General features: G+C 37.3%; 1 protein-coding gene across 1 annotated transcript in view; it reads left to right on the forward strand.

The window, feature by feature from the left end:
- The window catches only part of STK33 (serine/threonine kinase 33), a 95,666-nt gene that overhangs the window by 61,024 nt on the left and 9,005 nt on the right, over positions 1–25,637 (forward strand). The window contains exon 11 of the mRNA XM_068987979.1: positions 18,750–18,947. Within this exon, the coding sequence (XP_068844080.1) occupies positions 18,750–18,947 (198 nt within the window). The remainder of the gene's footprint in view (positions 1–18,749; positions 18,948–25,637) is intronic.

Raw genomic sequence — 25,637 nt, forward strand, 5'->3', positions numbered from 1 at the left:
AGTCATTTAAATGTCTATGTTGATTTTAACAAGTGTTTTTTTATTTTAATTCATAAGGCACTATACGGGTGCAAAGATGATTAAAACAGTCTCTCCCTTGAGTAATTCACCACAAATTACAGTGTACTTTGCTTCATAGTCACACTTTACAAAGCTCTTATAATGAAGTGTAGGGTCTAATTTCAGGACACTCTTTCCTATGTACGAACAGGTCTTTGTTCACTAATTCACAAATTGTTATTCAGGTTTTAGTCATTAGCTTTTGACCTTTAGCCTGTGCACGTTATGTAAAAGAATTGAAATTTTCTGATACCTAACTAATTATTGGGTGTTTTTTTGCTACCATATATTTTCATCCTAAATATATTAAGGCTCTAACCTTTATATTACTATATTTAGTTACTCTTAAGTTATGAATTATCTTATGTATATGAATATGATTTTGAAGCCCTCTTTAATGACGTTTTTTTTTAAAAAAAATTATGTTAAAAAGAACCTCATGAACCAGGAACCTTGGGCATTTATTCAATATTCAATGATTGGTACATACTTAATAATTCAAACAAATATTTATTGAATAACTACTATGTACTGTGGAGGATGAGTCTGGCATAGTCCTTTGCTACAAGTTGCCCACACCCTAGTGGAGGGATTAAAGAAAAAACACAGGCAGAGAATGCATATTTGATATGTGTGTGTGCAAAAGTCTGCCTGCAATACAGGAGACCCGGGTTTAATCCCTGGGTCGTGAAGATCCCCTGGAGAAGGAAATGGCAACCCACTCCAGTATTCTTGCCTGGGAAACCTCATGGATAGAGAAGCCTGGTGAGCTACAGTCTATTGGGGTCACAAAGAGTCAGACATGACTGAGCAAGTTTCACTTCACTTAATATATATATATATATATAAATAAGCATATAAAAATGTATTCTATATATGTGGTATGTAATAAAATATACACTATAAAATATGTAAATGTTCTCTAAATATTATTATATACTTATATTTATATTATATGTATATGATATACTATATTTAATATATAAAACATGTAGTTATATAAAGTAAGTAGTAGTAGTACTATTAGGTTTTTAAGAAGAGAGCTATTATTCCTTTTAGTGGATTATAAAAGCTACTTAAGTGAGAAACTTGTATGCAGGACAAGAAGCAACAGTTAGAAATGGACATGGAACATTAGACTGGTTCAAAATTGGGAAAGGAGTACATTAAGGCTGTAAATTGTCACCCTGCTTATTTAACTTCTGTGCAGAGTACATCACGTGAAATGCCAGGCTGGATGAATCACAAACTGGAATCAAGATTGCTGGGGGAAATAGTAACAACCTCAGAAACGCAGATGATACCACTTTAACACTTTAATGGCAGAAAGTGAAGAGGAACTAAAGAGCCTCTTGATGCAGGTGAAAAAGGAGAGTGAAAAAGCTGGCTTAAAACTCAACATTCAGAAAACTAAGATCATGGCATCCAATCCCATCACTTCATGGAAAATAGATGGGAAAACAGTGGAAACAATGACATACCTTATTTTGTTGGGCTCCAAAATCACTGCAGATGGTAGTGATAGCAACCATGAAATTAAAAGACATTTACTCCTTGGAAGAAAAGTTGTGACCTACCTAGACAGCATATTAAAAAGCAAAGACATTACTTTGCCAACAAAGGTCCATCTAGTCAAAGCTATGATTTTTCCAGTAGTCACATATGGATGTGAGACTTGGACTATAAAGAAAGCTGAGTGCCGAAGAATTGATGCTTTTGAACTGTGTTGTTGGAGAAGACTATTGAGACTCCTTTGGACTGCAAGGAAATCAAACCAGTCAATCCTAAAGGAAATCACTGCTGAATATTCATTGGAAAGACTGGTGCTGAAGCTGAAGCTCCAATCCTTTGGCCTCCTGATGCGAAGAACTGACTCATTTGAAAAGACCCTGATGCTGGGAAAGATTGAAGGCAGGAGGAGAAGGGGACAGCAGAGGACAAGATGGTTGGATGGCATCACCAACTCAATGGACATGAGTTTAAGCAAGCTCCAGGAGATGGTGAAGGACAGGGAAGCTTGGCATGCTGCAGTCCATGGGGCTGCAAAGAGTCGGACACAGCTGAGCGACTGAACAACTGCATCTTTTCTGAGGATTAAACCTAGGGTAACTTTAGAGAGAAACCTCATGAAAACAGGCTTCAGAGAATAGTGATACCCCAGGAAGATAAAGGGCTATTTTGAGATGGCATGTATGGTGGGTGAGACTACAACCTGGGCAGGAAGTAAAAATAGGAAGACAAAGACAACCCAAGTTCCCCCTTTTCCTCGCTTTTTGCCTTGGGACACTGGTGCCTGTTCTCCCACAGGGATCAGAAGTAATAAAACCAGAGCAGTGCTGATGCCCTGCTTGAGTGAGAAGCTAAGGAAAATGGGTGGGAACTACTGGGTCTAAACCAGTGACTTACCTGTTGGCCTCCACCCCCCAGGATAGGTAGATTATAGTTTTAGAAGTGCCTCCTCCTAAGGTGACTTCTCCTTGGAAGAGAAGGTTATGAAATCCTGAATTGAGGAGTTGCTTGGTGGGGGCAGATTTTTGGTGCCTGGAATTTTGAGCTCCTGGGGCTGAAGATCTGGTTCTGGTCTGTTTTCCTGAGGAGCTAGTACTCCCCAAGGAGTGTGAGCTCACAGGCCACATTTCACACACTGTTAAGAGAGTTTAGACTAGGCAGACCCAGACTTTAGAAGTCAACAAAGTGAACATGCTAAAAGAGATAAGTGAAGATGTTAATAACATGAAGCAAGAAATGAAACGGTAAAAGAGAACCAAGTAGAACCATTTAGGTCTAATAGTTGACAGAGATGCAGTTATATAGGATAAGTAGTGAAGTGGGTGCAAATGAAGAGTGAATTAAAAAAACTAGATGATCAGATTATGTAACTTTAATAGAGCTTTATAGAAGGGAACAGATGAAGATAAACATACTGAAAACTTAAGCAAAAATGAAGCTATGTGGAGCTGAAAGTAAAAGTTACAAGATTCATATAATAGTAATCTCAGGCAAAAAAGTGAAAATGAGCAGAAGGAAATCTTTTAAAAATAATAGAGATAACGCATCACAATTAAAAACAAAAGACTTCAGCTTTAAATAATGATAGACTACCAGATAGGAGAGAGAAGGAAAAACTGCCAGATAGACATAATAAGATCTAAGAACATCAAAAACAGAAAATTCTCAATGTTCCCAGAGAGGAAGAGCAATATCATAAAAAGAACAAGAATAACCTTGACATCTTACTTTTTAGCAGCATTATTGGATGCATGTTTAAATGGAGTAATAATTCTAAATGTATTAAAGGAAAAATATTTAAACTTAAAATTTTGTATCCATTGACATTGTCATTCAAATGAAAGGCAATGATAAAAAATATTGTTAAGTATACAAAGCCTCAGGTTTGCCACATAAGTCATAGATTTAAAACACTTATAGAAATAGTTAAATAGATCAAAGAAACTCAGTAGACGCTGTAAGAGCTGTGTGTACCAAGAGTCTTGAAATACCTTGGTAAAGTCTGTTGGTGTCCAAAGAAAAAAGGAGAGAAAGACCAAAGAAGAGGACACAGTGTATTGATGATAACACAGATTTAAAATGTGAGATAATATACACATGATAAGCATTGAGAAAGGGGAGAGAACATTGTTACATCAGAGGGTGCTAAACTAGAAGATGTAGACAACAGATTTTTCAAAGCCGTAAAGGATTAAAAAAAAAGTATAGAGTGGGACAAGTTGTAATAAACTTGAATAGTAGAAACAATTTCAAATAAGTTAATAGGTTAGAAGTACCTGTTAAAAGACATAATGTCAGGTTGAATTTTTAAATTTCTAGCTAAGTGCTATTTTACAGGAAGCACATTTGAAGCATAAGGGCACAGAAATATTGAAAGAAAAGGAGTGGAAAAGAACACGCTAGGCAAATACTAACCAAAAAAAGCCTGAGTAACTGAATTAATATTAATTAAATCTACCTTACTACAAACAAATCATCATCATTAGAGATACTGAAGATTACTGTACAATGATAACAGTTCAATCCAACCAAAATGTATAAGTTTAAACACATGCAACTAATAAGGTAATCTCAAAAATATGTATCAAAAATTGACAAAGTTCTATAGAGAAATTGGCAAATTCACCACTATAGTGGGAGATTTTAATGCACTTCTCTCAATTACTAATATGTGAAACATATGAAAACAGAAGTAAGGATATTTAACAATACAATTAACAAGCTTATTTTGGTGGACACACAATTGTGCATCTAACAATTAAGGAATATACATTTTTATTAACCACACATGGAAAGAACATTTACCAGAATTAATCTAACCAGGAAGGAAGCAAGCCTTAATAAATGTCACAGATTATGTTCTCTAACAATACACAATTAAGTTGAAAGTTAATCAAAATGAGATTAAATACTGCATATATTTGGAAATTAAATCACATGCTTCTAGATAAGTCATGGATTAAAAAAATAGATCCTAATGAGAAAAAGTTTTTAATTTCTAGAACTGAATGGTAATGAAAACACAGCATATCAAAACCAGTGGATACAGTAAAAATGTGTTTCAGCAGAAATTTATTAATATCACCTAATGTATATACATTAGGAAGAAGAAAGGCTAAAAGGGAACTATATATCCAACTTAAAATTTTGGGAAAATATCCCAACAGAATATACACAAATAAGTAGGAAAAATAAACCTAAGGATGAAAATAAACAGAAAGCAAAGGTACAAAAGAGAAGATCAGTAAGACCAACATTTTATTCTTCAAAAAGACCAACGAATAGACAAACCTTTGGCAAAAAAAAGAAAGAAAGAAGTCAAAAATAATATTTCACAGGAAAAAAGAAATACAGCTGCAAATAAGGCAAAAATTAAAAGGATAAAGATTAAAAAGATACAGGAATAGCATCACCAACTGTTTACTAATAAATCTAAAAACTTAGGCAGCATATTAATTCTTCATATTCTAGTATAACAAAATTAGACCAGTGAAAAGCAAACATATGAAAAAGATCTATTTTGTTTATTTATATAGATCTAAAACCTTAAATAAAATATTAGGAAGTTGGATTCAACTGTGCTTATAAATAGGTCATAATCATGTTGGATTTTCCCTAAAATACAATGATGGTTTAATTTCAGAAAAAAATCTATAAACATAAATTCCTACATTAATATATTAAAGGAGAAAAGATATCATCATTTCAAAGAAAGCACTTGTCTTGTAGTAAGACCCAACATACATTCATAATTTAATTAGGAATGAAAGAAAACCTCCATAACCTGATAAAAGATTACAGCAAATATCATTTTAAATGGGAAATGTGAGAAGCATTTTCTTTAAATAAAGAGCTAGTCAAGGAAATCAGCTTCTAGCAGTTTTTTCAATATTGTTGATCTTTGTCTAAGACAAGGAAAATAAAGTCATGAGAATTGGAAAGCAGAAATAAAACTTTTATTATTTGTAGTAATATACAAATGACTAGACAAACTCTTATAATAATAAGAGAGCTGAGAAAGATAGCTGGATTTAAGGATGGTATACATCAATAAATAAGAGTGTCAAATCAATACATTGTACACCTTAAACTTACACAGTGTTGTATACCAACTGTGTGTGTGTGTGCTCATTCAGTCATGTCCAACTCTTTGTGATCCATGGGCTGTAGCCCACCAGGCTCCTTTGTCCCTGGAATCCTGCAGGCAAGAATACTGGAGCAGGTTGCCATTTCCTACTCCAGGGGATCTTCCTGACCCAGGGATCACACCCACAGCTCTTGCTCGTCCTGCATTGGCATGAGGATTCTTTACCGCTGTGCCACTTGGAAGCCCTATATACTAATTATACCTCAGTAAAACTGGGGAAAAGAAGATTGATATGCAAAGTCTATTGCACTTCTTTTCACTAGCAACCAACAATATAAAATGCAAAAAAAATGAAGACATGTAAAACTGTATTCACAAATTTATAATTTCTAGAAATGCAGCATTAGATTTGTAAGGCCTCTTTGAGGAAAGTTATGAAATTTTATGGGAAAACATTGAAGAAAAACTCAAGTATAAATATATACCATAATTTAGGTCAAGAGACTAAATATCATAAAAATTTATTTCCTCATATTGATGTACATATACAATGCAAATCCAATCAAAATTCCTCTTTTCGCAACCCTAAAATTTATAGTGAAGTACAGGGGGTCAAAAATAGCCAAGGCTTTTTTGAGTATTTTGCTGTAACAGAAAATAAGACTATTTAGTTAGCACAGTGTGATAATGATATAGTAGTAAGCAAATTGACCAGTAGAATAAAATAGAAAGTGTAGAAACATATCCATACATGTCTGGAACATTTATGACAGTGGTAGTATGGTGCATCAGTGGAAAAAAGGAGAGATTATTCAGTAACTGGAGTTCAAATAAATGGCTGTCCACAGGAAGAAAAAGAAATTGGGTTCCTATCTCACATGGTAGACAGAAGTCAACTTCTAATCAGTCAAGGACTTAAATAATAAAAATTTACATTTAACTTTTAGTGTAAATATAGGTGAAACCCAAAGTTATTAACATAAAAGAAATGAGGAATAAACTTGACTTACATTAATCTTTAGAACTTCTATTCATAAAACAGCATTTTAGGGAAAGATGATAGATTATAGACTAGGAGAAGGCTTTTGTAACCCAAATAACCAAGAAAAAATTAATATCATGAAATCCCAGTGTTGCTTACAAATCAATATGAAGTAGACTAACCGCCTAGCAGAAAATGGACAAGCAACTGGACAGGACCAGGCATTTTTACAAACAAGGACCTACATTTGGCTAATGAACATGCAATGAGATGTTCAGTTTCATTAGTGATCAGGGAAATACAAATCAGGATTTCAGTGAGATAAACTAAAAATTAAAAAGTCTGACAGTAATAGGTTTTGGAAGAGATGCAGATAAAGAGTCTCTAAATCGTTGCTGGTGAGAGTACACTGGTACAACTACTTTGGAAAAAGGGTTTGAAAATGTTTTGAAAAACATTATCTATTAAAGTTAACCATTCACATACTCTATACCAAGAAACTTAATTTCTAAGAATATACCCAAGGAGTTCTTCTACATATATACCCTTGGAGACATACACAGTAATATTTGTAGAAGTGTTTATAGGAGCAAAAAACCCAGAGTCACCCCAAATTCCCTCTTCCTAGAGAATGAATAAATTGTGGTATAGTCTGACAGTGGAATATTTTACAACTGTGAAATGGTTGAGCTACATGTAATAATATCAATGAAGCTATGAAATTTATTTTTACAGTAATCATAGTTTTATTAAGATATAATTTACCTAGTGTAAAATAGACAGATTTTAAGAGTTTAGCTGATGAATTTTTATATATGTATACTTTTGTATAACCACTGCCCAGAACAAAATACAGAACATTTCTACCCCTACCAGAAAGTTCTTTTGTTCCTTTTTCCTAAGTGCACTTTGTGCCACTCGCCAGCAATGGTGTGAGAGTTCTAGTGTTGCTCCCCATCCTCTCCAGTGCTTGGTATTGTTCAGTTCAGTCACTCGGTCGTGTCCGACTCTTTGCGACCCCATGAATCACAGCACGCCAGGCCTCCCTGTCCATCACCATCTCCCGGAGTTCACTCAGACTCACGTCCATCGAGTCCGTGATGCATTCCAGCCATCTAATCCTCAGTCGTCCCCTTCTCCTCCTGCCCCCAATCCCTCCCAGCATCAGAGTCTTTTCCAATGAGTCAACTCTTCGCATGAGGTGGCCAAAGTACTGGAGTTTCAGCTTTAGCATCATTCCTTCCAAAGAAATCCCAGGGCTGATCTCTTTCAGAATGGACTGGTTGGATCTCCTTGCAGTCCAAGGGACTCTCAAGAGTCTTCTCCAACACCACAGTTCAAAAGCATCAATTCTTCGGTGCTCAGCCTTCTTCACAGTCCAACTCTCATATCCTTACATGACCACTGGAAAAACCATAGCCTTGACTAGGTGGACCTTAGTCGGCAAAGTAATGTCTCTGCTTTTGAATATACTATCTAGGTTGGTCATAACTTTTCTTCCAAGGAGTAAGCATCTTTTAATTTCATGGCTGCAGTCACCATCTGCAGTGATTCTGGAGCCCCCCAAAATAAAGTCTGACACTGTTTCCACTGTTTCCCTATCTGTTTCCCATGAAGTGATGGGACCAGATGCCATGATCTTCGTTTTCTGAATGTTGAGCTTTAAGCCAACTTTTTCGCTCTCCTCTTTCACTTTCATCAAGAGGCTTTTTAGCTCCTCTTCACTTTCTGCCATAAGGGTGGTGTCATCTGCATATCTGAGGTTATTGATATTTCTCCTGGCAATCTTGATTCCAGCTTGTGTTTCTTCCAGTCCAGCATTTCTCATGATGTACTCTGCATAGAAGTTCAATAAGCAGGGTGACAATATACAGCCTTGACGTACTCCTTTTCCTATTTGGAACCAGTCTGTTGTTCCATGTCCAGTTCTAACTGTTGCTTCCTGGCCTGCATACAGATTTCTCAAGAGGCAGGTGAGGTGGTCTGGTATTCCTATCTCTTTCAGAATTTTCCACAGTTTATTGTGATCCACACAGTCAAAGGCTTTGGCATAGTCAATAAAGCAGAAATAGATGTCTTTCTGGAACTCTCTTGCTTTTTCCATGATCCAGTGGATGTTGGCAATTTGATCTCTGGTTCCTCTGCCTTTTCTAACACCAGCTTGAACATCAGGGATTTCACGGTTCACGTATTGCTGAAGCCTGGCTTGGAGAATTTTGAGCATTACGTTACTAGCATGTGAGATGAGTGCAATTGTGCGGTAGTTTGAGCATTCTTTGGCATTGCCTTTCTTTGAGATTGGAATGAAAACAGACCTTTTCCGGTCCTGTGGCCACTGCTGAGTTTTCCAAACTTGCTAGCATATTGAGTGCAGCACTTTCACAGCATCATCTTTCAGGATTTGAAACAGCTCAACTGGAATTCCATCACCTCCACTAGCTTTGTTCATAGCTTGGTATAGTTAATATTTTTAATTTACATACTTTGGTAGATATATAATGGTATCTCATTGTGGTTTTAATCTGTATTTCCCAAATGACAAATGAAATTGGTCATGTTTCATATTTATGCTTATTTATTTATGCTAATTGGTCTTTGAATATCTTTTTTTATGAAATGTCTGTTCAAGTCTTTCTCCCATTTTCTATTTCTTTTTAAAATGTATTGATTTATAGAAGTTGGTTATATATTTTAGATGTAAGCCTTTGTCACATACACAAATAAATGTATGTACAGTAATAAGCATTATAAGAAGGTGATTTAAGAAGAGAACATGAAAAGAATTACTGCATATCCTTGCTCAAGCAGGTGTCTTATGAAAAAAAAAAAGAGAGATCATTAGAAATTGAGGGTCTTGAAACTGATTTCCTGCAAACTGTCCCTGCCCCCACAGGCCATATGAAGTCTCCTTCTACAGGCAGGTACACACTACATACTCCAGTCTGAAGAATGTTGGTTTGGAATATATTGAGTCTGTTTTCATTTTTCTAGCTTTATTGAGATATAATTGACATATAACATATAAATTTAAGATGTACAACAATGATTTTATATATATATATTATGAAATGCTAATCACAATAAGTTAATACATCCATCACCTCGCATAGATTAATGTTTTTATTGTGATAGAAACTTTACACAATGGAGTACTACTCAGCCATTAAGAAGAATACATTTGAATCAGTTCTAATGAGATGGATGAAACTGGAGCCGATTATACAGAGTGAAGTAAGCCAGAAAGAAAAACACCAATACAGTATGCTAACACATATATATGGAATTTAGAAAGATGGCAATGATGACCCTGTATACAAGACAGCAAAAGAGACACAGATGTGTAGAGCAGACTTTTGGACTCAGAGGGAGAGGGAGAGGGTGGGATGATTTGGGAGAATGGCATTGAAACATGTATACTATCATGTAAGAATCGAATCGCCAGTCTGTGTCCAATGCAGGATACAGCATGCTTGGGGCTGGTGCACGGGGATGACCCAGAGGGATGTTGTGGGGAGGGAGGTGGGAGGGGGGTTCATGTTTGGGAACGCATGTACACCCGTGGTGGATTCATGTCAATGTATGGCAAAACCATTACAGTATTGTAAAGTAAAATAAAGTAAAAATAAAAATTAAAAAAAATAAAATAAAGATCTATCCTTTTAGCAGCTTTCAAGTATACATTACAGTATTGAAGGCTCAGCAGCACCTCTAGCTAGAAATTCTTGGCAGACAATTGGAAATGCACTTTTGGTATAAGGGTAAATTACTCAATTTCTCAGGCTGTTTCCTCTTAAAGAACAGGAGTATCAACACCAACCTTGTCTATTTTCATTATTTGTTCTACTTGTGAAAACAAAATCACTGAGGTGACTGTTAGGAAAAACTTTTAAGTGGTGCACTTGCTTACTTTGCTGCTGCTGCTGCTAAGTCGCTTCAGTCGTGTCCGACTCCGTGCGACCCCATAAACGGAAGCCCACCCAGACTCCCCCATCCCTGGGAGTCTCCAGGCAAGAACACTGGAGTGGGTTTCCATTTCCTTCTCCAATGTGTGAAAGAAAAGTGAAAGGGAAGTCGCTCAGTTGTGTCCGACTCTTAGCGACCCCATGGACTGCAGCCTACCAGGCTCCTCCGTCCATGGGATTTTCCAGGCAAGAGTACTGGAGTGGGGTGCCATTGCCTTCTCCCTTGCTTACTTTAGTGATCCATTATTACCTTTCTCCACTGCTGCCTTGGACTCACTGAGACCCATTAGGGCATGTTTAGTGATTTTGGGTGCCATCAGTCCTATGACTTACATTGTTTCTTTCCTATATAATTTATATTAATTATTAGTCATATAATAGTTGCCATTGCTGCTACTGCTAAGTCACTTCAGTCATGTCCGACTCTGTGCGACCCCATAGATGGCAGTCCACTAGGCTCCTCTGTCCCTGGGATTCTCCAGGCAAGAACACTGGAGTGGGTTGCCATTTCCTTCTCCAATGCATGAAAGTAAAAAGTGAAAGGGAAGTCACTCAGTTGCGCCCAACTCTTAGCAACCCCATGGACAGCAGCCTGCCAGGCTCCTTCGTCAATGGGATTTTCCAGGCAAGAGTACTGGAGTGGGTTGCCATTGCCTTCTCCAAATAGTTGCCATTACCCTTGGTAAATGATTTGAATGGTAAACAAAGCAGGAAAAATAACTTTTTCCCTCTATTCCCTCATTCCCTCCTATTAAAGATAACCATTGTTAAATCTCTTATGTGTTCTTTTAAATACATTCTGTATAATTTTTTGGCATCCACTTTTCACAAATGAATTTATATTACATAAACTTTTCTTTTTCATCGAATGTATTTTGGGATGATTTCCTTATTCTTTTTTTAAAAAAAGCAGCATTGTATCCAAAACCATGGATTATTTTATTATTTTATACAAAATTATTATTTTATTATTTTATTTATTTCTATTATGTTTCCCTTCTGAATATGAAATATTTAAACTGTTTCAGGCCTTTTCTATTACAAACAGTGGTGCCACAAATGTTCTTGTAAATATACATTTGTATACTGTGTCAGCATATAGGATAAATTCTTAAAAGTTGAACTACTGATCTCTGAGAGTGTGCTTTACACATTTTGATGGTTTATAACTGACTAATCCTCCCATAAAAAGCAAGTAAATGAGAAACCTGTTTCCCCACACCCTCACCAAGAGAATCATCAAACTTAAATTTATGTCCATCTATTAGGTATAAATTGGTAACTCATTGTTTTGATTTGGATTTTATTAATTTTGTAAAGTTGAGCATCCTTTTAATGTGCTTTTTTTATAAAGTGACTGTTCCATTTTCCTGGTGGTAAAGAATCTGCCTGAAATGTGGGAGGACCTGGGCTCATCCCTGGGTTGGGAAGATCTCCTGGAGAAGGGAATGGCAATCTACTCCAGTATTCTCCCCTGGAGGATCCCATGGACAGAGAAGCCTCACAGTTTACAGTGCATAGGGTTGCAAGGAGTCAGACACAACTGAGCAATTAAGCAGCAGCAGCATTCCATTTTCCTATTGAAAAAATTTTATCCCTCAGTAAAGTGTTCTAGCTTTTTATGAAAAGTAGAAAATAAAGACTATAAAGTCCCAGAATGTTTCCTTTTAGCTTAGCTTATTTTATGTTTTATACCATCTTATCCCAACTCATACATATTATTCATTCATTTAAAAATATGTATTAAATATTTATTATTTACAAAATACCAATAGGCTCTATCCTTGAAAAGGCAAATTTTGTTAGATGAGGATGTATGCTTGGGCCTCTATTTGTAGGACCTGCCTACTCAGATATTAAGTCCAAATATTGGTATTTGACCAAACTTCTCCTCTATGAATGTTCAGCTTTCTAGCTTTTCGAAATAAAATAATCTCAAGCTGTTAGTTAAACAAGTGGAAATTTGTTAACCAAAAGGTTGGTTTTCTACTTATGATAGCCTCAGATTATCAGCCTATTACTGCTGAGTTCTTGCTATTTGCTGTTTCATGGTTGATAAGTTCGGGGCGTGACTCCCTGAACACAGCCAATAAAGGGAGTTCAGAAGTTACTGTTCTGATGGTGAGGTATCTCCACAATCTGCAGTGTCTACCCTAAAATTATACCAGTTTTTCTTTGGTTGATTCATGTATAATTTCTCTTCAGCCTAGAAGGCTCATGACACGCAGCCCTGGGCCATTTAATCATCTGATCAGTGCAAGTATTTGATGCAGTTTCTCCTTCAACTGCTAGCAAGCAGGAAGCAGGGAGTCTAGTAAGTTATTGGATGGACTTTAGACAAGAAAGTGTGGAGTCCATACCACTGCTTGTGCCCTGTTTGCTATCACAAGCAGATATAGGAAGCAAATAGTTAAAATTTTATAAATAAGTGGAGTGTTTTTGAGGGGATAATGTTCCTGTTCTGGATCTTTTGCTTTTCTCCCCAGTCTCTCTGAAATAAGAAATAGGATCATTTCTTTGAATACTAAGTTCCTCTACTATAGACTTGTAGCGTGTCAGTCACCAAGCTCTTGGGTGTGTGTGTGTGTGTGTGTGTATGTAAACCAAGTGTTTGAAAGATTGCTAGAAATGCAGGTTCAAGATAGTGCAGGTAGTTCTTGCTTTACACAGTAGTGCAGAACCATAGAGATAGTATATATTGAAGCTGTGAAAAATGATTTTAATAATCAATGGGAAAAATTATGATCCATGCCCTTTAAATTTTTGTTAAATATTAAAAAAAACTCCCTGTTAGTTATAAATAAAGGGAATGAGACAAAAGTAAAGCTATTTTTTTTGCACTGTAATTTAAAACATTAGAAATATTGAGAATTAAAGTATCTTATTTTTTGGTTAAAAAGTTATCAAGATTAGTTTAAAGAATGCTTATCTTCTTATAATACAGAGGGAAATATCTTTTTTATGCCTTGGCAAATTGTCATAGTGTTTTACAAGCTTGGATTAACTTGTAACATGGTATCCTTTGTCTTTCCAATGTCACGAAATATCTCTGAAAATTCTTTAAATTTGTTTTTTGTGGGCACCATATTCTCTGAAGTATCTTCATCCTTCCTCATTTATGCTGCTAAGTTTGCCTTACTAAGTTCCTTTGGTTGCACATCTGGATTCTTTCAGTGACAGTGTCAACATTCTCACGGTCAGCTATTTCTTCTATTACTCCATTTACATTTGATTCAGATTTTACTTCCAGTATTATCACTTTAGTTTCTTTGTTGCAGTTTCATCTTTGTTGGCAAATTACCTGGGAGACAAAGAGGCAACACAACTGTAAACATTGCTGTCTGTGTGTGAACTGAGTAGCAGATGGATGGTGTCCAGTCACCAATAGACATGACTGGTCAGTGGCCATGATGCATATCTCTAATTACATGGTGATGGTGTATTGAAGAGCTCGCAGTGAAGTTTGAACTTTATGCAATGATAGTTATCGTACCATAGTGACTAAAATTTGAACTGTGTTGCTGGGTGACTGATAGTATTTAACTAATTCATGATGACTGAAATTCATGCATATCAGGGCTGTGCAAAGCCAATACTGCCTAAATAAATTGGCTATCACATGGTACTGATTGCATATGATTTCTGTAGTAATTACAGTTTTGTTGGGTATGCTGATTGTACAGTGAGCCCATTCTTTTGGGCTTTTTGGAGGTGACTCACAGAATGTAAATTTTAATCTTCTATCTACCTATATCAGGACAGGCTAGATTATGCTGTGGTAACAAATGACCCAAATCTCAGTGTTCTTGACGCCTTCCATGGCACATTGGCTTGGAGGAGGGAAGCAAGTTCTAGTTCCCTTTGTCTTCACTCAGGGACGCAGGCTGAGGGAACTCTGTCTCTGTGCTTCTATTGTTACTAATGCAGGTATTGAGAACATGTAAACCACAAGCTTTCAAAGTTTCTGTCTAGAAGTGATATGCACTATTTCAAATCACATTTTCACTGATCAAAACAAGTCATATGGTCATGTCTCAAAAAGACATAGAGTGGCAAGATTCTAATATGTGCCTTGAAGACAGGAATGTTGGGTAAGCACCATCAATAACTACTGTGGATCCAGAGAGTTAACTTGTGGAGTTTATCAGGGAAGGGCAGTTGAGGACTAGGATTACAGACCTAGATGTGTGAGATTATTTCTGTTTTCTAATGAGAGATTGAAGTTCAAGGCAAAGTTGTGTGTACTGGTATTCTATGAGCCTGGACACTGTGATTAGTGTTCAAGGTTGCAAGGAAGCCAGGAAGTTATAATAGAGGCCAGATGAATCACTGGGGTAAAGCAGGACTGTTGACAGAACCCTGGAGATCAGAAATCATTCAGATGAGACCTCTGAGACTGTCTACTGTTCTAAACAATTTCAGTTCCTTTTTGGTCTGAGCCTTCATCTGTGCTTCATTTAAGTTGATGACATCTTTGGAAGTTCTGGGATACTTAACAGAGAACTTAGGCCTCGAAAGAAGTGTAGGCTGGGGTTGGCAGAAGGCATGGTAAGGGTATTCTGGGAGTAAATGGGTAGAGGCTGCAGAAGTGCAACCAAAAGTAGGATGCTGTGAAAGTGGTAAGAATATAGATCTTCTTTAAAAAGGATAACGTTGAAGAACGACAGGGAGTGAATTGCATAATGATCCTCACACATGGACATCACCAGATGGTTAACACCGAAATCAGACTGATTATATTAAAGATGGAGAAGCTCTATACAGTCAACAAAAACAAGACCAGGAGCTGACTGTGGCTCAGATCATGAACTCCTTATTACCAAATTCAGACTGAAATTGAAGAAAACAGGGAAAACCGCTAGACCATTCAGGTATGACCTCAATCAAATCCCTTATGATTATCCAGTAGAAGTGAGAAATAGATTTAAGGGCCTAGATCTGATAGATAGAGTGCCTGATGAACTGTGGAATGAGGTTCGTGATATTGTACAGGAGACAGGGATCAAGACCATCCCCATGGAAAAGAAATGCAAAAAAGCAAAATGGCTCTCTGGGGAAGCCTTACAAATAGCTGTGAAAAGAAAAGAAGCAAAAAGCCAAGGAGAAAAGGAAAGATATAAGCATCTGAATGCAGAGTTCCAAAGAATAGCAAGAAGAGATAAGAAAGCCTTCTTTAGTGATCAATGCAAAGAAATAGAGGAAAACAACAGAATGGGAAAGACTACAGATCTCTTCAAGAAAATTAGAGATACCAAGGGAACATTTCATGCAAAGATGGTCTCGATAAAGGACAGAAATGGTATGGACCTAACAGAAGCAGAAGATATTAAGAAGAGATGGCAAGAATACACAGAAAAACTGTACAAAAAGGATCTTCACGACCCGGATAATCACGATGGTGTGATCACTCATCTAGAGCCAGACATCCTAGAATGTGAAGTCAAGTGGGCCTTAGAAAGCATCACTACAAACAAAGCTAGTGTAGGTGATGGAATTCCAGTTGAGCTATTTCAAATCCTGAAAGATGATGCTGTGAAAGTGCTGCACTCTATATGCCAGCAAATTTGGAAAACTCAGCAGTGGCCACAGGACTGGAAAAGGTCCGTTTTCATTCCAATCTCAAAAGAAAGGCAATGCCAAAGAATGCTCAAACTACCACACAATTGCACTCATCTCACATGCTAGAAAAGTAATGCTCAAAATTCTCCAAGCCAGGCTTCGGCAATGCATGAACCATGAACTTCCTGATGTTCAAGCTAGTTTTAGAAAAGGCAGAGGAACCAGAGATCAAATTGCCAACATCCACTGGATCATGGAAAAAGCAAGAGAGTTCCAGAAAGACGTCTATTTCTGCTTTATTGACTATGCCAAAGCCTTTGACTGTGTGGATCACAATAAACTGTGGAAAATTCTGAAAGAGATGGGAATACCAGACCACCTAACCTGCCTCTTGAGAAATCTGTATGCAGGCCAGGAAGCAACAGTTAGAACTGGACATGGAACAACAGACTGGTTCCAAATAGGAAAAGGAGTACATCAAGGCTGTATATTGTCACCCTGCTTATTGAACTTCTATGCAGAGTACATCATGAGAAACGCTGGACTGGAAGAAACACAAGCTGGAATCAAGATTGCCGGGAGAAATATCAATAACCTCAGATATGCAGATGACACCACCCTTATGGCAGAAAGTGAAGAGGAGCTAAAAAGCCTCTTGATGAAAGTGAAAGAGGAGAGCGAAAAAGTTGGCTTAAAGCTCAACATTCAGAAAACGAAGATCATGGCATCCCGGTCCCATCACTTCATGGGAAATAGATGGGGAAACAGTGGAAACAGTGTCAGACTTTATTTTGGGGGGCTCCAAATTCACTGCAGATGGTGACTGCAGCCATGAAATTAAAAGATGCCACTCCTTGGAAGAAAAGTTATGACCAACTTAGATAGTATATTCAAAAGCAGAGACATTACTTTGCCGACTAAGGTCCGTCTAGTCAAGGCTATGGTTTTTCCAGTGGTCATGTATGGATGTGAGAGTTGGACTGTGAAGAAGGCTGAGCACCGAAGAATTGATGCTTTTGAACTGTGGTGTTGGAGAAGACTCTTGAGAGTCCCTTGGACTGCAAGGAGATCCAACCAGTCCATTCTGAAGGAGATCAACCTGGGGATTTCTTTGGAAGGAATGATGCTAAAGCTGAAACTCCAGTACTTTGGCCACCTCATGCGAAGAGTTGACTCATTGGAAAAGACTCTGATGCTGGGAGGGATTGGGGACAGGAGGAGAAGGGGACAACCGAGGATGAGATGGCTGTATGGCATCACTGACTCGATGGACGTGAGTCTGAGTGAACTCCGGGAGATGGTGATGGACAGGGAGGCCTGGCGTGCTGTGATTCATGGGGTCGCAAAGAGTCGGACACGACTGAGCGACTGAACGGAATTGAACTGAACTGATCCCATGCTTTGTTTTGTCTGTGTCTTTAACCCTGAATTTATTAAGCTCTGCAAATCCTCCACAGTGTACTCAGATGGCTGCCCTTAAAGTGCTTGGCTGTATACTACTCTGTATCCCTGTTGCTTAATGCTTCAATCCATTCACATGTCAAATTAATTTAGAATCATGCCATAGTTGTGCTCATGCCTAAACTTTCTGTCTTTAATCTAAATGTGATCCAAACTTCTTGTCCAGACTTTCTCTACTAGTCTGCATTAGGAGCAAAAATATTTAAGGCATAACTAGTCTAGCAGGAGCCCTGTGAGACTGCATTCATGCATTTCCTGGCATTAGATGGAATGTTTATTTGAGAAAAATATAGCTCATATTAAGTGGTTAATTTTGGTATGAGCTACTCACATCTGGAATTAAACAGTTCATAGAGTACATTATAATCAAATGATCACTTTATATTTAAATCTTCCAGTCAACTAAGAGCTTTCAAGTCAAACATCTTTATTCTTGGATACAATACCAGACTAATCAGCTGAACTTAGATTTTCTACCTAGACATTTTGATGTTATGTAGACTCACCCATAGGGCTTCCCTGGTAACTCAGAGGGTAAAGAATCTGCCTGCAATGCAGGAGACCCAGGTTCAGTCCCTGGGTAGGGAAGATCCCCCAGAGAAGGGAATGGCAACCCATTCCATTATTCTGGCCTGGAGAGTTCCATGGTCAGAGGAGTCTGGTGGGCTACGGTCTATGGGGTTGCAGAGTCGGACATGACTGAGTGACTAACACACATGTACACACAGGCTTACACTGAGTGTTGGACCCAGTAGACTTTGGACAACTTCTTTCATTCTTTCAGTTTCTTATTAATTTTCTAAGGACAGAGCTATAAGGGGGTCTTTCGATTCCCGGGACTTGCCCTATCTAGTGTTCTTTTGCACAAGCATGCTGTATTATTCTTTTGAAACTGAATATTCTCCCACCCCTAAATTTTGGTATATTGTAAAAAGTATTAGTGAAGAGGTCTGAGACATGGCAGTTCAAGGAGTATTCTCAAAAGGGCATCAGAAGTTTTGCTATTTATTCAATATTATAATTTTTCCATGTGACTTAGTGAATTTGTGAGATTATATTACTGAAATATGTAAGAGTCTTCAATTTTTTAAACTGTTTATAACACCAAAAATTCGTCATTTAATATTAGGGCAATACACTTTCTTCAGCGAGACCAACCAATGTGTTAGAAATGATGAAAGAATGGAAAAATAACCCAGAAAGTGATGAGGAAGGCACAACAGACCAAAGAGACAGCAGGTCTGGACAAGAGGAGCTGAAAGTTTACAAACCCAGCCGCAATGTCCCTGATGTCAGTAACTCTTCAGATGAAGAGGAAGGAAAACAGGTAGGAAGAACCAACCAAATATAGGAAGAACCAACCAAACAGGTAGGAAAAACAATTGTTTCATTTCTCCAAACTGTAAAATACCTTCACAACACTTGGAACATCTTTGCAACTCTTTTTTGCTGTTGGATTGTAATGGTTTGTAACAAAAGAGACCGGCATGATAAAGAAAGTAAAGCCTGAAACTAGCATGATTTAGTGATGTGGCCTAGATGCTTATTTTAAGATCCGTGATTATATAGGGGAGGGGTCTGCAAACTTTCCCTTTAGCAAATAGAGAATATTTTAGGCTTTGTAGGCCATAATAGTCTCTGTCACAACTTCTCAATGCTGATATTACAGCATGAACACAGGCATAGACAACAAATGAGTGTTCCAGCGAAACTTTACAGACAGGTGGTGTGCCAGATTTGGCTAATGAGTCACAATGAATAATGTATGTATTTTACCAGATTATACAATTTGGAATGGGTTTATGTATTACTTCAAAAATTACTATTACATTAGTTAGCCATTTCCAATTTTATGATACCTAAAATTGTTTGTATAGGCTTACTATTTTACTTTATTAGATATAGTTTTATTGTTTTTGGTGAATAAAATCTAGCAACATTTGCTTAATTCTAGATTGCATTCTACCAACTCAATATCCTGACAATTTACCCACATCCTCTTTTCTTTTGTTTCTGTGTTTGAGGAAAAATCTTCTGTATGTTTGTTCTCATTCTCATCTTGAAGTCTAATCAGCATGTTCGAGCTCTTCTTTAATGATGGAACATCTTGCCACTGGGGGCCAGGTTTACCTCCAGGCACCCCACTGCTTATGAGGAGCTGCTGCTTTTCAGTTCTCTGAGACCTAGAGACGGGCAGAGTGGAGAGAGGGACGGAAGGGTAAATCCTGACCCACAGTCGGGAAGGTACAGCATGGCTGGCTGTACCTGCCCTGCCACGAATTCTGTCAGAAACTTGAGGAAAGAGACCCAGTAGAGTGATCTGGTTGGTTTTTATTTATGCATTGGGAATTGCTTCGTCCAGTTGATAGCAAATGTCTAGATAGTAGGCTTAACGTTTAATTATTTAGACATTTTGAAATAGCCATATTTTTATGTAATGTAAACATAAGGTTATTGAATCCCTCTCACCCTCTCCAGTCTGTCAACAACTCCTGCAGTGCTTAGCAGCTGTGTGTATTTGGTATTCTTGTTAAAAATAATATCCTAAAAACCCATGTTTGCATTTCCTCATTGAACATAGTTTGAAAAATTTCTTGTTAGCTGACTTGGAATTTGATACACACGTACATGTGCACACACACATATATAAACATACTCACACATATATACATACACACATACACTCACACACTCTCATGCACATACATTACGTTTTACACACATGCATCAACAATATACTCACACATGGTAGTGATGATTTAGTTGCTAAGTCATGTCCGACTCTTGTGACCCCATGGACCCACCAGGCTCCTTTGTCCATGGGAAACCCCAACTAAGATTACTGGAGTGGGTTGCCTTTTCCTTTTCCAAGGATCTTCCTGACCCGGGGATCAAACCCAGGTCTCTTGCAGGCAGTCTCCTGCATTGCAGATGGATTCTTTACCAGCTGAGCCACCAGGGAAGCTTGTATATGTGTATATATCTACATATATGCATATATACAAGTATATATATATGTGTGTATACTCACATATATACAAACACAAATCCAGACATACACATGTATACACACTTTATCTTTTGTAGTCTTGGATCATATCTATGTTCACTGAATCTGAACATAAAATATCCTTGTAAACCAAATGTTTGGTTGTCTTCCATCTCCTTTTTCATTGCTCTGTCACGTCTCTGCTCTCCTCCTGCGCTCTCTTTGAGTCAGAGTAGAGGGATAACACTCGCCGTGATGTTCTCAATGTGATGTTCTCAGCTACTTCCAATTAGGGAACAGAAGGATTGGAATTTGAGGTGCTTATGGATGCTAGAACTAGACTCAGTGGATTGAAAATTTAAGAATATACATTTCTACTTATCAACAAGAGCTTTTCCACAATCAGAGCTCACCTGCAGTAGCACGGGCGGGACTGTGGATAGTAAACCTCACCTTTCAGCCATTGAACGTATTCATGCAGACTCTGGAAAACTACTTGTTATAAATGCTGTGCCAGGAATTTCTACATAGTGGGTAGGAGTTTGCCCTGGATGTCCTTTAAGGACTTTCCTGTGCTTAGGTTTTGGCTGTGACATCTTGGGAGGAATACCTTACCTCATTAGGGAGTTTTTCTGAAGAGTGTTACTCCTTAAAAGAAAATCTTCTCTTGTATATTAAGTTTTTTCATGGATTTTTATGAATAAATATGTACTTTGTTAAAAACATTGAAGTTGAGTTTAAGAAATTACTTCTTTTTCCCCCCAGATCTTCATTAACAGCAAATAGTAGAGAATAAGATCTAAAGTGATAACTGAAAATAGGATGGGCCATTTAGTCTTGAGTCCATGCAGGATTCATATAGTAACTAATATCCTTAAAAGTGAAACTTTAATTTTATTAAAAATCATTCTAATAATATTGAAATATTTCCCATGGGAAGAATTCATTTGTTAAAATTAGATTATATGGATAATTTGATATGATAAATATTTACACTTACTATAAAGAGATGTATATGATTCTTTTTCCATTAAAATACTTGAAATTTGGCTTTACTGTAAATGCAGATTGCCACAGATCCTGCTTTCCACTGTATCATTGTTCTCTCTTCTGGAGAATCTGATAAATCCATTTAGAGCTCCTGATTTTGTAATTCTCACAAATGAGAGTAATCACACTTTTTAGATAAGTGACAAAGTACTTGGAAAACTAGCAGAAAAAGTGAGGAATTATTTAAAAACAAAAACAAAAAACACTTGAACTAAGCACCTTCCTCTTTCTCTGGGTAACTCTTCCTAGTTCCAAATGCCCTGGGCATTATGGAAAAATACACTGTGTATCTCCTCATTGTTCATGTTTGGATGAAGATGTTATACTTCACCATTTCAAACTTATTTTCAAATAGTTGGCATTTGGCAACGTCCATTTTTTTATTTTCATTTTCAACCTTTAGTTTGTTTTCGGTAGGTGTATTTTTTTGAAGATAGAAGTGTTCTCTCATATATCTTGTATTTTACAGCCTGAGTACATCTAGAAAGTGTTTTGTGTTATTGGGAGCCCTCTAAATTCCCCACAATGGGTTCTTAATCTACTCTATCAGGCAGACCCAAGAGTTTAACTCCTATAGCAGCATTGACTCATCTTCAAATGAGACACTTGGCAGACTATTGCTTATTGCAGGAACATGCCTTTTCACATTCAGTCCTTAGTGATTTCTGATAAGCAGTACACTACTTTCATTGTTCATTAAGCTCAAAAAACAATCGAGGAGAAATGAAGGTCTGTAATTAAAATGCACAGCCCCATAACCATAGAGGGAGCGACTAGCAACTTTGCATGTAACAAAAGTATATTTGCATTATAGAATTCTCGCTTAATAAGGAAGAAACTTCTTAGCTGTTAATTTGCTTATTGAACACAGTCTTGAATATACTTATTTAGTGAAAATGGAAAATTTTGTGATCATTTTTCTTGACCGAAAACATGGACTTTACAAAATCAAGAAAATGGTACGTGTATCAGATATTTTTTTATCCAGTCTAGAAAATAGAAAGGCAAGGTGTTTTAGCAACTTTGAGCAGTTATTTTGAGCAATGCAATGTGTTCATTAGCAGTTCTTCAAAGACAAAGAATATTTGAATTTAAATAAGATTGAAATTAAACGGTTGAACTTTGTAGTATATTGACCTGTTGTTGTGAGGAAAAAGTCAAGTTTTCTTAGTATTTTAGTAGTGTAGGATAAAAATTTCTGTTGTTACAAATTAAATCTTAGTTCCCAGAACCCCTGTGAATCATGTGCAAGTTTTGTGGTGCTTCCGTGTTTGGGGCACACTTTTATACTCCATTCCTGAAGCACTGTAATCTGGCATGTGTGCCAAAGCATCCATTTACAATGTCCTACTGGTTAAAAGCACAGGCTCTAAATCTGGGCTGCCTAGATTCAAATCCTGGCTTCACCACTTACAAGCTCTAGGACCCTGGGCAAGTCTCTTGGCCTCTGTTTCCTCATATCTAACATGGGAATAATAATGACATCAACCAAGAGGTAAATGAAATCATGCATATAATACTCTTGACATATGGTAAGCGTGCATTAATGTTAGCTATTATTAATTTTATTATATTTTGCTAAAGAGCATGCATGGCTTCCTGTGGCTCAGATGGTAAAGAATCTGCCTGCAATGTGGGAGACCTAGGTTCGATCCTGGGTTGGGAAGATCCCCTGGAGAATCCCATGGACTGACAGGCTGCAATCCATGGGGTCTTAAAGAGCTGGATGTGACTGAGAGACTGACACTCTCACTTCACTTTAAAGAGCTTGCATAGAGTATTGCTAAAATCGCATGTTCTTTCTTGTCTGCTTTAAGGCTCCTTTGGGCAGAGGTGTGGGTCTAAACTAATGAACAAACTGAGAAATATCATTCTCAAAGGTGATCAGGTGATGCTTCCAGCCTCTCTTGCCCTCTCAGTTTGGCAAGATCCCTAAGGCACTGTGGTAGATTGGATTATTTTTCCCAATTATTTATTTATTTATTTAATTTATTTATTATTTATTTTTTTTTAAATTTTAAAATCTTTAATTCTTACATGTGTTCCCAATTATTTAAAACCTCTCTGTAAGGAATATGTACATTCCTACCCTTTCTCCCTATTAGAGTAGATGGATATTTTCTCATCTCACTAATGTTGGTCTTAGCTATATTACTGACTTTAGCAAACAGAATGTTGAGGTGTGATATAAGCAGAGACCATAACAGCATTTGCATGATTTAGCTTGCTCTTATTTCGGCCACCTGCCATGAGAAGAACATGACTACAGAAGCCACAGTTCTTGGAAATTATGAGGGTCTGTGGAACAGACTTGGAACTCAGTACAAAACCTGAAGTCCAGCCTAGCACCGCCAAGTGAAAATTAATGTTCATTGTTTTAACATACTGAGACTTTTCTAGTTCTTTTTTATGTAGTTGTATAGAAAAGAGTTAACATAGCAAGCCTAAGCAGCTATCCTCAAAAAGGCCTGGTTTCAAGGTTGGCCCTTGGCTGGCTTTTGGGAACTTAGATTTTGGGATAGCTACTATTAACTGATAAGAATGATTAATTGTGCCTAAACCTTACAAACAATACAGTTAATGCTGACCACCTGCTTTTTCTCTGGAAGTCTGGAATTTTGGTAGGTGCTAGGCAGAGAATGCCCCCATGGCCAGCTCACGGTAAAAATGCTGGGTGTTGAGCCTCTCTGAGCTTCCCTGGTTGGCAGCCTTTCACATGTGTTGTCACAACTTGTTGCTGGGGTAATGAAGTGCTTCCTGTGTGACTCCTGGGAGAGGACTCTTAGAAGCTGGAACATAGTTTCCACTGGACTTCTCCTCAAGGGTCTTTTCACTTCCTAACAGTGCTCTGCATCCTTTCACTGTAATAAATCATAGCAATGAGTACAGCTCTATGCTGGTTTCTGTGAGTCTTCATAGTGAATCATAGGACCTGGAGACCTCCCAAACACAGTAGCATAGCTGTAGCAGTAGCTGACTAATACAGGTACAAATAATTAATTGTGCTAACATGAATTTTGGCCTGTTGTTCTTTGATCTAATGCTGTCAGCAAAGCCACTTGCTAGTTTGGATTCATAGGCTTCCAATAAATAACAAGGCTTTTGTCCCTACTTCTTTTCCCATTAGAATCTCCTATGTAAGACCTAAGTTTCACCACAGATTTAGCCAGACTTCCATGATTGAAGGGACATATTAGTGAATCTTTTCAAATCATTTCCCTGCTCTCCCAAACCTGGCTTTTGCTCAGCTCCCCTTAGAGATTATACCTGTTAGTATATGCTATGTATATTTTTCCTGATGGAGAACCAACCCACTGGGTTGGGTTGTAAAAACACTGCTTCAGTTTCTTTTTTTTTTCTTTTTACTTTATTTTACTTTACAATACTGTATTGGTTTTGCCATACATTGACATGAATCCACCACGGGTATATACAAGCTCCCATTCAAATGTATTCATTTGGGTCCATTCATCTCTTATCCTACCTTTGTGCTATAATTGTCTCATGTATTACATACATGTAATTATCAACCCTACAACACAGTGTTTTAATTTTTGCTTTGAGTAGTCTTATTTCCAAGAAATTAAAAGGAAAATTATCTTTTATATTTAACCAGGTACTTACCGTTTCTGATCATCTTCTTTCCTTTCAGAAAAGCTGTGCTTCCTGTATCTAGTATTGTTTCTCTTCAACCTGATGAACTTCCTTTGCATTTCTTGTATTGAATGTTTGCTCTCAGTTTTCTTTTATCTAAAGATGTCTTTATTTTGTCTTAATTTTTGAAGGACATTTTCTCTGTTTACAGAGTTCTGGTTTGACAGGTAATTTTGGTCCACACTCTAAAGATGTTATTCTTCTGCCTTCTGGTGTCGGATTCTCTGATAAGAAGTCATTGGTAATTTGAAGTGTTCTTTTCCTGTATGTAATGTGTTGCTTTTCTCTGAATGTTTTCAGGATTCTCTCTTTATCTTTGGTTTT

Source organism: Capricornis sumatraensis, chromosome 16 (genome assembly GCF_032405125.1).
Source record: "Capricornis sumatraensis isolate serow.1 chromosome 16, serow.2, whole genome shotgun sequence".
Classification (NCBI taxonomy): Eukaryota; Metazoa; Chordata; class Mammalia; order Artiodactyla; family Bovidae; genus Capricornis; species Capricornis sumatraensis.